We start from the raw sequence: 14928 nt of genomic DNA on the forward strand, positions 1-14928 counted from the left end.
CATTTTTACCCCTCCCAGATGACCCTCATGAAGCTCATTGAGCACTCTATCCCTTAACTTGGGTGGAATTACCACTCGGGATCCACACATCAAGGTCCCCCGGCACACTGACAGCTGTTCTCTCCTTGTCGAGAATGCTGGCAACAGTGAGTCGCCATGTGCTGGCCATCCCTTCACCGTCAAATCATATACTCGAGACAGTGTCGGGTCATTTCAGGTTTCCTTTTCGATACAAGCGTTAGTTACCGGTAGGTATTCAACTATAGTCGAATGGAATATTTCGACAGGATCCACTGCTGGTGCTTCCTCCGTAGTAGGCAGTGGCAGGCGTGATAGCCCATCAGCATTTCCATGCTGTTTCGTGCCCTTATATTCAATCTCATAGTGGTGCGCCCCAAGAAAAAGTGACCAGCTTTGTTGTCGTTGCGCAGTCATCACCGGAACGCCCTTCTTCGGATTAAAAATGGAGACAAGAGGCTGGTGATCAGTCAGCAAGGTGAATTTCTGCCCGTGCAGATAGTGATTGAACTTTTTCACTCCCCACACTAGGCTGAGGGCCTCCCGGTCAATCTGGGCGTAGTTACGCTCGGCTGAGGTTAGTGATCATGACGCAAAGGCTATTGGCCTCTCTGAGCCGTCCGAGAATTTGTGCGACAGCACCGCTCCAATGCCGTAGGGTGACGCATCACATGCCAACCGAATTGGTAATGCTGGGTTGTAATGGGCCAATACCTCTTTCGATGTGATTAGTGTTTTGCTCTTCTGGAAAGCTCGTCTACATTTGTCACTCCACTTCCATGGCACCCCAGTTTGCAGTAGGGTGCTCAGTGGGTGTAGTATTGTAGACAAATTTGGCAAGAACTTATGGTAGTAGTTTACCAGCCCGAGGAACGACCTCAGTTGTGACACATTTTCCGGTGCTGGAGCCTTGACTACTGCCTCAATCTTCTCTGGGGACTTATGTAACCCCTCTTTATCGATAACGTGGCCACAATACGAGATCTGTTTTCTAAAAAACTCGCATTTGGGGCGGTTAGCTCGGAGCCCATATTCCTGCAATCTAGTGAGCACCTGCTCCAGGTTGGCAAGGTGATCACTGTCATTTTTGCCCGTGACCAGGATGTCGTCCAAATAACACTGGATCCCTGGGATCCCTTGCAGGACTTGTTCCATTGCCCTCTGCCAAATAGCCGGAGCTGATGCTACCCCGAATACCAGCCAGTTGTATTGGTAGAGACCTTTATGGGTGTTGATTGTGAGGTATTTTTTTGATGCTTCTTCTACCTCCATTTGCAGATACGCCTGGGCCAGATTAATCTTCGTGAAGCGTTTCCCTCCAGATAGCAAGGCGAAAATATCTTCAATCCGCGGAAGTGGATATTGTACGGTGTGAAGGACCGGGTTCACTGTTACCTTAAAGTCCCCACAGATGCGAACCTTCCTTGGTTCCCCAGGCGTGCTGCTCAACGACTTTTTCATCACAGGGACGATGGGTGTAGCCCACTCGCTCCAGTCTACCTTGGACAGTACACCTGAACGTTCCAGACTCTCCAGCTCTGCTTCGACGGCTGGGCAGATCGCATAAGGTACCGGTCTGGCCTTAAAAAATTTTGGGCTTGCGTTTTCTTCAATTTTAATCATCGCTGTCATGCCTTTTAGTGTTCCGAGTCCTTGCTGGAACACTTCTTTCGCATCAGTTAGGATCTTTGACAGTCGCCCAGGTGTGACGTCGTCATCCTTTTTGTCAGCCACAGTCAGTGCCTGTATGGAATGCCAATCCAGTTGTATTTTCCGGATCCATTCACGTCCCAGTAATGGTGGTCCTCCATCTTGCAATACATACAGGTCTAGTTTTGGTGTTTCCTTACCGTTATATATAACGGTCACCCTTATTTTTCCTTTGGGGTAGACTTTTTGCCCCATGTACGTCTTCAAAATAATTTTTGTGTCTCTCAAGGGTACGTGTGAGAATAGCCGCTCGTAGTCCCATCGGTTTATGACTGTTAGGGCTGATCCTGTGTCCAATTCCATCTTTACCTGGACTCCTGCTATCTTGAGAGTGACCCAAATGGTTCGGTGATCCTCCGTTGTGATCACATTATGTAGTTTCAGACAACTCAGTTCCCTGCTTTCGGAGTCGTTATCACTCTTTTGTTTGTCTGAACTATTCTCCGTCATCTTATGTACCTTCTGGTACTTTCCTTTGGTAGGTTTCTTATTGCTGGTTTTCTTTCCCGACCTGCAGACTCGTGCTATGTGTCCTACTTTTCCACACTGTCTGCACACTTTGTCTTTGAACCAGCAATCATTCTGGTCGTGTGTTGTTCTGCCGCAGCGATAGCACTTCTCTGTTCCATATGACATTTCGTTTGTGCCATATTCTTGTGGTCTCTGTTGTATCTCTGCAGCGCCCCGTGCTGCCGCTTCATATGATACCGCAATGCTGAAAGCCTTTTCTAGCGTAAGGTCCTTTTCAGATAAAAGCCATTTCTGGGTTCCTTCACTTTGAAGCCCACACACAAACTTATCCCTTAAGGCATCTGTCAGTCCCGCTCCAAACTGGCAGTGTTTCGATAGTTTGCGCAGTTCTGTTAAATAATCAGCATTGCTTTCATCCTTATGCTGGTTCCGTTTGTGAAACTTGAATCTTTCTGCTATCAGCAGCGGTGTGGGGTTTAAATGTTCCTTTAGTATCGTTACTATGTCTTCAAAACTCTTTTCCATTGGCTTCGTTGGGGTTACTAGATTTCGTAATAAACCATACGTCTTTGCACCCATTAAATTTAACAATACCGACGCTTTCTTGTCATCTGACACCCCATTTGCCTTGCAGTACACCTCTATTCGTTCGACATATGTAGTCCAATCTTCGACTTCATTGTCAAATGCGGTGATACTGCCACTCTTCGGCATTTTGGGTGTGGTTTAAAATGGCGTCTCCCAATGGCTTAAAATGGCATCTCCCGCGCTTTCCTTCCTCCCCCGCTGCTGCCGACGCCGCTCCCGGCGGTTCTCGTGGCAATGGCGGCGCCCTGTAGGTTTCGCGCGCTTCTCCTGCGCTGCTGCCAACGCCACTCTCGGCGGTCCTCGTGGCAATGGCGGCGCCTCGCGGGTTTCTGCGCGTCTCTCTCTCCCTCTCTCCGATGCTGCTCGGCCCCTGAACACCGGCTGCGCCCTGTGCGCTCTGCCCTCTCTCTCTCTCCCCCGTCGGCGCTGCTCGGCCCTTCGCTGTGCCACTCGGTCGGGCTCTAGCCCGCCGCTGTCCGGGAAGGGTCTGCGCACTACCTGTTGCCAGCCCGTTTCGCTGGACCACCTCGACTGGAAAGCCAAGCCTGGCTCTCGACAGCCTCCCCCGCAATTCTCGAGTCTCTGCTGGATGACTGGGCGGTTGCCCGTGGTCGACGCCCGAGTCTCTGGCCTTGACCTCCAATCCACTGATCTCCAGGAACGAATCCCCGGGAGGTGATGCAGAGTTGCAGGTAGGTTCGAACCTGCCTCGTCGCCAATGTTACGTCCGTGTATAAGAAGACACAGAGTGCGGAGAACGGTACAATAGGTGTTTACTCAACGTGGCTCAGACTGCAACTGATCTGTACAGATTACTACTCAGCGTCATATACAGGTGTGGTCACTGCTGGTACTACAGTATACATGAGCTGTAAAAAGTAGTTCCCCCCTTAAAGGTACATACATTACAGGGGATGCACAAGAGGCCAGAGTTAGGAGAATGCGGAGTTTTGGGAGAGCTGTAGCGCTGGAGGCGATTGCAGAGATTGGGAGAAGTGAAGCCATGAAGGGATTTAAATGCGAGGGTGAGAATTTTAAATTTGAGACATGGGGTCCTTTGCAACGTAGCTCAGTGAGCACAGGGACGATGGATGAGCAGGAATTGGTGTAGATAGGATACAGCAGCAGAATTTTGGATGAACTGATGTCTATCGAGGGTGGAAGATGGGAAGCCACCCAGGACAGCATTGAAATAGACGAGTCTGGAAGTGACAAAGGCTTGAATGAGGATTTTGGCAACAGATGAGCTGAGGCAGGTGCGGAAACGGGCAATGTTTCTACATTACAACAGCAACTACACTTCAAAAGTTCTTCATTGGCTGTAAAGTACTTTGGGACATCCTGAGATCATGAAAGGTGCTATAGAAATGCAAGTTCTTTCTGTCTTTCAAAGGTGGAAGTAGGCGGTCTTTATGGTGGAATGAACATAGGGTTGGAAGCTCAGCTCAGCTCAAATAGGGAGCCAAGGTTGAGAACAGTCTAGTTCAACCTGAGAAAGTGGCCGGGGAGGGGATGGAATCGGTGACAAGGATATGGAGTTCGTGGTGGGGGCTGAAGGCAATGGCTTCGGCCTTCTCAATGTTCAACTGGAGGAAATTGCAGCTCATCAACTACGCAGAGGCAGTGATGGGTCGAGAGAAGTGGTAGAGAGGTAGAGCTGGGTACATATAGAACCTGGCCTCATGTCTGCAAATGATGTCGCCAAAGGAAGGCATGTAGATGAGAAAAAGGACCGGGGCCAAGGATAGATCCTTGGGGGAATCCAGAGGTAATGGTGTGGGGTGGGAAGAGAAGCCACTGCTGGAGATGTTCTGACTAGGACTGGATGGGTAAGTGTAGAACCAAGTAAGGGCAATCTCACTGAGATGGACAACAGAGGAGAAGCACTGAAGAAGGATGATGTGGTTGATTGTATTATCTTTGCTCTCCAGGATGATCCTGGATTGGTGGGCAGTTTTGGCAGAGGAGAATGAGACCCAATAGCACTTGATGTGGTCCAGTCAGGTGTGGTGATGGATGGCCTTAAAAACACCAACTATACCTTAGCATTACCACCAAATTTGCTCATTGGACTTCCTACACATACATAGTCAATGAGCAACACTGTTAAACAAGACCAAAAAAAATCTAAAACTATGACAAATTGTAAAACTAAAACTACACAATGAATAAGGCAACTGCTGTTAAGATTTTACTGCTCAGTCATATACAGTATAGGGATAAATGTTCATGTTTAGCATTAAAGATGACAATTTATTCAACAAAAGCAGGAAGTATATTTAACTCCAGAAAGTTCAGTCGGTCCAGGAATTTGGATTACAGATCAATATATTGAAAAAGAGCAGTTAGGAACAATGGCCCGGAATTTGTGATCCGGATGACGTCGAACTAGCAGATTTCAGCGTCATTCTGCCTTTGAAACTGACTGCAACTTGAAGTTGTGGTCTGTCATTCTCATTCACTGCTCCGGCACAGGCTGCACTGTGCCTCCCGCGCATCCCCAACACCGTCCAACTACCGCACCCCTCCACCACCCCACAGAGCCGGCAATCAGTGTAAACACTCAAATCAGGGAAACTGACAAAAACGTAGGCTCTTCCGCAGTAATTACCCTGCTAAATTTCCCACTAAAAGTTACACATAAGCGATTAGGTGTAACTGGGGTTTTAATAGTGTATTAAATGCTAAGCAAAGGTTATTGGCTTGAAAAACTCATTTTAATTTTGTGCAGTGCGAAATTTATCCATATTAATAAAAAATTAACATTAAGAAACTTTTCAAAAAATGTTAAATTTTTTTTTAAAGTTCATCTTTATTTCAAGTTTGCCTTTTCCCCATGTGAGAGCCCTAATCTTGGTTTTGCTCTCTCTAATATTTTTTAAAAGTCAGAATTTTAAGAGCTTACCCAGTTCCTTGTTCGCTGTCTGTGAGAATTCTGTTTTGATTGGCTGCTTAGGTAGCCTGTTGACATCACAGCAGCTCACAGTAGGGGATTCCCACTGCACTCCATTGATTTGAATTGAATGTCAGAAAACCTCAAATTCTCGACACAGAGATCGCGAGATTTTTGTGCGAAGCTTACTCTGGGGCCAGCGGCGAACGCCTTCACTTCGCCGCTGGCCGCAAATTCCAGGCCAATATTATTCGTTTAGAAACACAATTCAAGATATCTTGTAAAATGTTTATACACACATACACCACACACAAAAAAATACCATGAAATTCATCCCAAAATGCTATGCTGACCTTCTTGTGCAGTGGGCACACTCCATGTTGTTGTTGCAGTCGCCTTCTTTATCCTTTCTACTTCTGTTTCATCTGTGATGATCTCCAAAGCACCAAATTCGTTTATTCTGAACTGAAGTCAAAGAAAACGTAATAATTTGAGATCAATCAGTATTATTACTATTCCCAAACTACACAGTTATGATCAATCCAGAAAAATACTTTGTCCAGCATGACAAATCATAGTCGTTTGTGACAGCTAACCGCCAATATACATCAGCAGTAGATATGATGAAATAAGAGGATAACAACCAGTCATAAGCTTGTGCAATCTTTCTACAAAAATTATATTCTTATTATAGAATATATCCACACGCTTTGTAGCAAATGTATCATTTCCTAATTTGCTTCTAAAACATATTTTGGTTCAATAATTTTAATACTAATTTTGGACTAAAGTTAGATATTAATTGTTCAAATGTTACCTTTAAATCGCTCCCTGGAAGTGTAGCTATTCCATCCTTCCAGTCCATAGCACTGAAAACATCAAAGTCCTGGCTACCAGTAGCAGGGGCACAGTCACTCACAATGCCTTTCTCCATTGCTGAACTTACTGTTGTGAATTGAGCAAAATGTCTATTGAAGGGGAAAAAACAACTTTGGATGACATCCGATTATGACCTGCAGCAGAAATACTGTACCCAAATAATGCATTTTAACCAAATGTTTATTTATTTCAACCATTATGATTATTCCTCTTCACACCTTTAAGCCCCGATTCTATCTCCTTGACAGGAGTTGTGCAGCTGCGGGCCAAGGCGGACGGTAAACCGTCTGGCCCTCCGCAGCGTGAAGCCTGGGAGATTTAAACTCCCGGGCCTCATCTGGATAAGCCTCATCAGTCTCCTGCCCGAACCCGGCGGCCGGTGGGTGGGAGCGGGATTTCGGGTGGCAGAGGGTGCCAGGAATCCAAAGGAATGGTTCCCAGCACTCACGCAAGTGGTTGGGAGAGGGTTTGCGAGGGGGAGGGAAGCCGAGGGGCAGGGCAGGCCCAAGGTTTCCTTGTGGAGCCCACAAGTAAACAAACAAAAATAAAATTAACTCACCTTTCTGAGCCTCTTTGGGCTAGCCCAGGCTCCTCTTCCTGCCAGGTTGGCCTGGCAAGGAAACCACAATGGCTGAGGGAATGCAGTAGATGGACCCAAAGCTTTCAATTCAGGAGTTCAGGACTAAAGACGGGGGAGGGAGCAGGGGTAGGCTTGGGGTGAAATTCTTAGGACTGTATTACATTGTTTTAGAAGTCCTTGGGATACTTATGATCCTGCTGGCTCAATATATATAGTTGTCCAGATACTCAGTCGGAGCACTGCAAAGGATATCTTGGCATGCATCATGGCTGCAAAGGGTATCTTGTTCCCTCGCTGTCAACCTTGCAATGTTCTTTGAGACTCAAATAAAGTAGGCACCCTTGAATTGCCAGAGACTGAAGACAGAGAGTGTCTCCTGCCAGAGTAGAGGGCGTTGGCATACATTATTCTGTGCTCATGGTCACATACAGCTGCACGTTGAGGGAGTTGTATCCTTTATGGTTCACAAAGACATAGTAATGTGGGTGACGCCCATAGTCCCATGTGTTCCATCTATGACTCCCTGGACTAGAGGGAATCCTGCAGCGTGATAGAAATTTACTGTGCAGTCACGCTGCTGCTGACTGTTCATGAGAAGAACAGTTGACTGACTCTCGTAGTGAAGAGTGTTACAGTGATCTGGTGTATACACCTGTGGACACTGACATGCAGATGCGGGCGATATTCTTGTGGGCACTTGGAAGGATTCTGACACATAGAAATTAAAGGCAGTGGTGACCTTCACTGCCACTAACAATACTGTGCATTGATCTGCTTGAAGCATGCGGCATAACTCTGTCGCAGCCTCTTTACTGAAGTGCAGCTTCCTGAGGCACTGTTCTACAGACATATTGAGGTACGATCACTTCAGGTGATTATATATAACTGGGTCTCTGGTATAACATGATCTGCCAGGTATCCCTTCTTTGTTCGTCCTCCTCTTCCTCCAGGAAACATAAATACAGGGCTGGATTTTGCCAATGGGGAGCTTTTGGAGGCGGGACTACCACTTGTCGGGTTTCCGTCCCGCCTCCATCAACTTCTGGCCAACCCACGCTATTTTCCCTTGATTGACGTTGTTAAGCCCATCCAGCGGGCTTAGCCGGCCAATTAAGGGAAAGCCGGTTACAGAGAGTGTCAACGTATGATGTTTCATCTGTCAAAAAAGATTTTTGACAGATGAATTGTCATTGTTTGACAGCTCTGTGAAGCTGTCAAACACTGACATTCTCTGTAGTTTGATGAGTTCTTGAATTCAAGACCTCATCAAACCTCTTTCTTTTGCAGAAATTAGATGGCATTAGAGAATGCAACGGCCATCTGTCATCTCTATTGCAGAGGTGCGAGACTCTCCGCATACCCACCGATTGAAGCCTGCAGGAAGAAACAAAGGTAAGTACACTTTTCCTAACACTTTGCACTTACCTCAGATACTCACCTCTCCACACTTGCACCCATCACTCACCTCCACAGCACACTTTTGAACCCCTCCGACCCACTACTCGCCTCGGTGACCCTGGCGGGTTTCAGAGCCTTCGGGAAGCCCGCACTTTTGTGGGCAAAATGGAGGTAATCCTATTTTCTGCCTGTATTCCCTTCCCGCCTCCAAGGAAACGGGACCCGGCGCGGGACGGCTACCCGCCTCCTGGCAAGATGGCATGGAGGCGGGTTGGGCACCCGCCCCCAAATTCTGCCATTTTCCCGGCAGTCCCGCCTCCAGGCCAGCCTCCCCAGGGCTGGCAAGATCGCGCACACAGTGGCAGGGCAATGGGACACCCCCATGCCTGATAAATAAATACAAACCAAATAATAACTTCTGAGAACTTTGCTAGGGGGGTAAACAAATGAAAAAAAAACTTTTCCAAAATCCCTTTCAGAATTAGGTTATTCAGTTCCATCCCACAGGGGAGTACAGCTCGAAAAGAAGGCCCCGTTTTCAAACAGGCATCACTTTTATTTGGCTTCCTTTTAATGCAAAACCCAAAGTGCACATGCTTCCCTTAGCAGTTCTTTATAATAAGATCAGCATCTCGCTGGATTTTGGCAAGAATGCTGAGTGCTAACTTCTCGCGAAACTAGTATCTAGTCTTTTCAGTTAAGTTGCTCTACTTAAATAGTAGTCAAAAACAAGAGAATGCTGCAGCAAGTCAGTCAGAATCTGTGGAAAGAAGAGATAAGATAACTTTTCAGGTGTAGACCCTTCCTGACGTAGGAAAAGGTTTTGAGTGGCCGAGAGGCGAGAGCTTAATATGAAATTAATGTGAGTACTTAAGGTGAAATGCTTTCGCAACCAGGAATCTGAAATATTTCTTAAAAAATCTTAATCTTCATGCTCCACCAATGGTTTAGTAGAGTAGCTCCTCGGATTGTTGAATTTCAGGTATGGACATTTAACGCACTCATATTACATTGGAGTGTGCGCTATTTTTATGTAGGTATTTGTGCCTTTTACTTTAAATGAGTTAACACCTGTGCAAAAATCTACATTAAAAATATAGTACAAGTGTGTTAAGTGTTCATACATGAACGGCTGATGGGAAGATCTACTCTATCACATAAAAGCTGTGATGCTAGCCACATAGCATCAGGAAGCCTACTGCCTAACCATGCCTCACCCAAGTGACAATTCTTCATTTGTAAGACTAGTGAGTGAGTGTTGGCCATCTATCAGTCATGTAGGGAGGGAAGGGGTCACACCTGAGCCCAATCCTTTCTTCAAACATCCACAAAGTGCACATCCAGGAGCTTTAGCCAATTTTCCCCCTCTGTAACCCATTGATGCTGAAATTAATTGCTGTGTCTTACTGCCACTACAGCTAAGATCAACTAACTCAGTTCAGACCAGGGATGCTATTTGGGATGTTGCTGACTTGTAGGGCACAGCTACTCACTCCAGTAACCAGCTGAGGCGTCAAGAAGCCATTAACAAATTCCTCATTGATTTGTTTTGAATGGTAGCATAGTGGTTATGTTACTGTACTAGTAATCCAGAGGCCTGGGCTAATGATATGGTGACGTGAGTTTAAATCCCACCATGGCAGCTGTGGAATTTAAATTCAGTTAATTAAATAAATCTGAATTAATTACTAGTTATCAGTAATGGTGACCAGGAAACTATCGGATTGTCGTAAAAACCCATCTGGTTCGCTAATGTCCATTAGAGTAGGAAATCTGCCATCCTTACCTGGTCTGGCCTATATGTAACTCCAGAATCACAGCAATGTGGTTGACTCTTAACTGCCCTCTGAAATGGCCTAGCAAGCGATTCAGTTGTACACAACTGCTACGAAAAACAGTAATAAGAATAAAACCGGACGAACCACCCGGCATCGACCTCAGCACCGGCTTCGGAAACGACAACGGCACACCCAGCCCAGTCGTCCGTGCAAAGTCCTCCTCACCAACATCTGGGGACCAGTGCCAAAATTAGGAGAGCTGTGCCACAGGCTAGGCAAGCAACAGCCTGACACAGTCATACTCACAGAATCATACCTTTCAGCCAATGTCCCAGATTCCTCCATCACCATCCCTGGGTATGTCCTGTCCCACTAGCGGGACAGACCTACCAGGGGTGGTGGTACAGTGGTATACAATTGGGAGGGAGTGGCCCTGGGAGTCCTGAACATTGACTCCGGACCCCATGAAGTCTCATGGCTTCAGGTCAAGCATGAGCAAGGAAACCTCCTGCTGATTACCACCTACCGCCCTCCCTCAGCTGATGAATCAGTGCTCCTCCATGTTGAACACCACTTGGAAGAAGCACGAAGGGAAGAAAGGGCACAGAGTTTACTCTGGCTGAGGGACTTCAATGTCCATCACCAAGAGTGGCTCGGTAGCACCACTACTGACTGAGCCGGCTGAGTCCTGAAGGGCATAACTGCCAGTCTGGGCCTGCGACAGGTGGTGAGAGAACCAACACGAGGGAAAAACCTACTTGACCTCGTCCTCACCAATCCACCTGTCACAGATGCATCTGTCCATGATAGCATTGGTAGCAGTGACCACTGCACAGTCCTTGTGGAGACAAAATCCCATCTTCAGACTGAGGACACCCTCCATTGTGTTGCGTGGCACTACCACTGTGCTAAATGGGATAGATTCAGAACAGATCTAGCAGCTCAAAACTGGGCATGCATGAGGCGCTGTGGGCCATCAACAGCAGCAGAATTGAATACTAACACATGGACCTCATGGTCCAGCATATCCCTCATTCTACCATTACCACCAAGCCAGGGGAACAACCCTGGTTCAATGAGGAGTGCAGAAGAACATGCCAGGAGTAGCACCAGGCATACGTAAAAATGAGGTGCCAACCTGGGGAAACTGCAACACAGGACTACCTGCATGCTAAACAGCGGAAGCAACATGCTATAGACAGAGCTAAGCAATCCCACAACCAACGGATCAGATCAAAGCTCTGCAATCCTGCCACATACAGTGGTGAATGGTGGTGGACAATTAAACAATTAACGAGAGGAGGAGGTTCCATGAATATCCCCATCCTCAATGACAGCCCAGCACGCGAGTGCAAAAGGCAAGACTGAAGCATTTGCAACCATCTTCAGCCAGAAGTGCCGAGTGGATGATCCACATAGGCCTCCTCCGGAGGTCACCACCATCACAGAAGCCAGCTTTCAGCCAATTCGATTCACTCCATGCGGTATCAAGAAACGGCCGAGCGTACTGGATACAGCAAAGGCTATGGGCCCCGACAACATCCCGGCTATCGTGCTGAAGACTTGTGCTCCAGAACTAGCTGCGCCTCTAGCCAAGCTGTTCCAGTACAGCTACAACACTGGCATCTATCCGACAATGTGGAAAACTGCCCAGGTATGTCCTGTCCACAAAAAGCAGGACAAACCCAACCTGGCCAATTACCGCCCCATCAGCCTACTCTCAATCATCAGCAAAGTGATGGAAGGTGTTGTCGACAGTGCTGTCAAGCGGCACTTACTCACCAATAACCTGCTCACCGATGCTCAGTTTGGGTTCCTCCAGGACCACTCAGCTCCAGACCTCATTACAGCCTTGGTCCAAACATGGACAAATGAGCTGAATTCCAGAGGGGAGGGGAGGGTGACTGCCCTTGACATGAAGGCAGCATTTGACCGAGTGTGGCATCAAGGAGCCCTAGTAAAATTGAAGTCAATGGGAACAGGGGGAAAACTCTCCACGAGCTGGAGTCATACCTAACACAAAGGAAGATTGTTGTAATTGTTGGAGGTCAATCTTCTCAGCAGGAGTTCCTCAGGGCAGTGTCCTAGGCCCAACCATCTTCAGCTGCTTCATCAATGACCTTCCCTCCATCATAAAGGTCAGAAGTGGGGATGTTCGCTGATGATTGCACAGTGTTTAGTTCCATTCGCAACTCCTCAGATAATGAAGCATTCCATGCCCGAATGCAGCAAGACCCAGATGACATTCAGGCTTGGGCTGATAAGTGGTAGGTAACATTTGTACCATAGAAGTGCCAGGCAATAACTATCTCCAACAAGCGAGACTCTAACCACCTCCGCTTGACATTCATAAGAACATAAGAAATAGGAGCAGGAGTAGGCCAATCGGCCCCTCGAGCCTGCTCCGCCATTCAATAAGATCATGGCTGATCTGATCCTAACCTCAAATCTTCTATCACTGTGCATCCACCCGAACCCATGTGATCTCCCGGGAGAGGCGAAAAACCAGATAAAGACCCAATGGCCAATTTGGGAGAAAAAAATCTGGGAAATTCCTCTCCGACCCATCTAGGCGATCGAAATTCTTCCAGGAGATCACTCTGTCCCTATATTTTCTACAGTACTTACCTTCTGTAAAGGCGATCTCCACCCCAGCCAGGAACAGGAATAAAACCATCTCCTGAAATCTAACACAGAATTAGAACACAGTACGCGCAGAACCAGGCTACACGGCCCCTGGGCCCACTCCACTACCCACAGGGCCATGACCATTCCGAACCTAGACTCATGTCCAATTTCCTGCCCGCTCCCCGTAACCCTTAATTCCCTTTACTTCTAGGAAACTATCTATTTCTGTTTTAAATTTATTTAATGATGTAGCTTCCACAGCTTTCTGGGGCAGCAAATTCCACAAACCTACCACCCTCTGAGTGAAGAAGTTTCTCCTCATCTCAGTTTTGAAAGAGCAGCCCCTTATTTTAAGATTATGCCCCCTAGTTCTAGTTTCACCCATCATTGGGAACATCCTCACCGCATCCACCCGATCAAGCCCCTTCACAATCTTATATGTTTCAATAAGATCGCCTCTCATTCTTCTGAACTCCAATGAGTAGAGTCCCAATCTACTCAACCTCTCCTCATATGACCACCCCCTCATCCCCGGGATTAACCGAGTGAACCTTCTTTGTACTGACTCGAGAGCAAGTATGTCTTTTCTTAAGTATGGACACCAAAACTGTATGCAGTATTCCAGGTGCGGTCTCACCAATACCTTGTACAACTGCAGCAATACCTCCCTGTTTTTATATTCCATCCCCCTAGCAATAAAAGCCAACATTCCATTGGCCTTCTTGATCACTTGCTGCACCTGCATACTAACTTTTTGAGTTTCGTGCACCAGGACCCCCAGATCCCTTTGTACTACAGTACTTTCCAGTTTCTTGCCATTAAGATAATAACTTGCTCTATGATTTTTCCTGCCAAAGTGCATAACCTCACACTTTCCAGTATTGTATTCCATCTGCCAAATCTCTGCCCACTTACTTAGCCTGTCTATGTCCCTTTGCAGGTTTTTTATGTCCTCCTCACTCACTACTTTCCGTCCCATCTTTGTATCATCTGCAAACTTTGATATGTTACACTCGGTCCCCTCCTCCAAATCGTTAATATAAATTGTAAAGAGTTGGGGACCCAGCACTGACCCCTGCGGAACACCACTAGTTACTGGTTGCCAATCTGAGAACGAACCATTTATCCCAACTCTCTGCTTTCTGTTAGAGAGCCAATCCTCCACCCACGCCAGAATATTACCCCCAATCCCGTGATTTTTTATCTTGAGCAATAATCTTTTGTGTGGCACCTTGTCAAATGCCTTTTGGAAGTCTAAATACACTACGTCCACTGGTTCCCCTTTATCCACCCTGTATGTTACTTCCTCAAAAATCTCCAGCAAATTTGTCAAACATGACTTCCCCTTCATGAAACCATGCTGAGTTTGTCCTATTAAATTATGTTTATCCAAATGTCCCGTTACTGTCTCCTTAATAATGGACTCTAACATTTTACCAACCACAGATGTTAGGCTAACAGGTCTATAGTTTCCAGCCTTCTGCCTACTACCCTTTTTAAATAAGGGTGTTACATTAGCAGTTTTCCAAATTGCCGGGACCTTTGCTGAGTCCAGTGAGTTTTGGAAAATTATTACTAATGCATCCACAATCCCTACCGTTACTTCCCTCAAGACCCTAGGATGCAAGCCATCAGGTCCAGGGGATTTATCCGCCTTGAGTCCCATTATTTTACCAAGTACCACTTCCTTAGTGATTTTAATCGTATTTAGTTCCTCCCCCCCTAGAGCCCCCTGTTTGTCCAGTGTTGGGATATTCTTAGTGTCCTCTACTGTAAAGACTGATACAAAATAATTGTTCAGTGTTTTTGCCATCTCCATGTTTCCCACCATTAATTTCCCGGTCTCATCCTCTAAGAGACCAACATTTACTTTAGCCACCTTTTTTCTTTTTATATAACTATAGAAACCTTTACTGTCTGTTTTTATATTTTTTGCTAATTTACTTTCATAATCTATCTTCCCTTTCTTAATCAATCTTTGAGTT

At 46.5% G+C, this 14928-nt stretch overlaps 1 protein-coding gene across 1 annotated transcript in view; it reads right to left on the reverse strand.

Moving 5' to 3' along the window:
* l3mbtl3 (L3MBTL histone methyl-lysine binding protein 3) overlaps positions 1 to 14928 on the reverse strand; it is a 236328-nt gene that overhangs the window by 206727 nt on the left and 14673 nt on the right. Inside the window, exons 2-3 of the mRNA XM_085997143.1 lie at positions 6498 to 6648; positions 6034 to 6145 (exon numbers count right to left, since the gene is read on the reverse strand). Coding sequence (XP_085853269.1) covers positions 6034 to 6145; positions 6498 to 6614 — 229 coding nt within the window. The 5' untranslated portion in view covers positions 6615 to 6648. The remainder of the gene's footprint in view (positions 1 to 6033; positions 6146 to 6497; positions 6649 to 14928) is intronic.

The sequence above is a fragment of the Somniosus microcephalus genome, chromosome 9 (genome assembly GCF_052327205.1).
Source record: "Somniosus microcephalus isolate GS21.2 chromosome 9, FLI_Smic_1.0, whole genome shotgun sequence".
Classification (NCBI taxonomy): domain Eukaryota; kingdom Metazoa; phylum Chordata; class Chondrichthyes; order Squaliformes; family Somniosidae; genus Somniosus; species Somniosus microcephalus.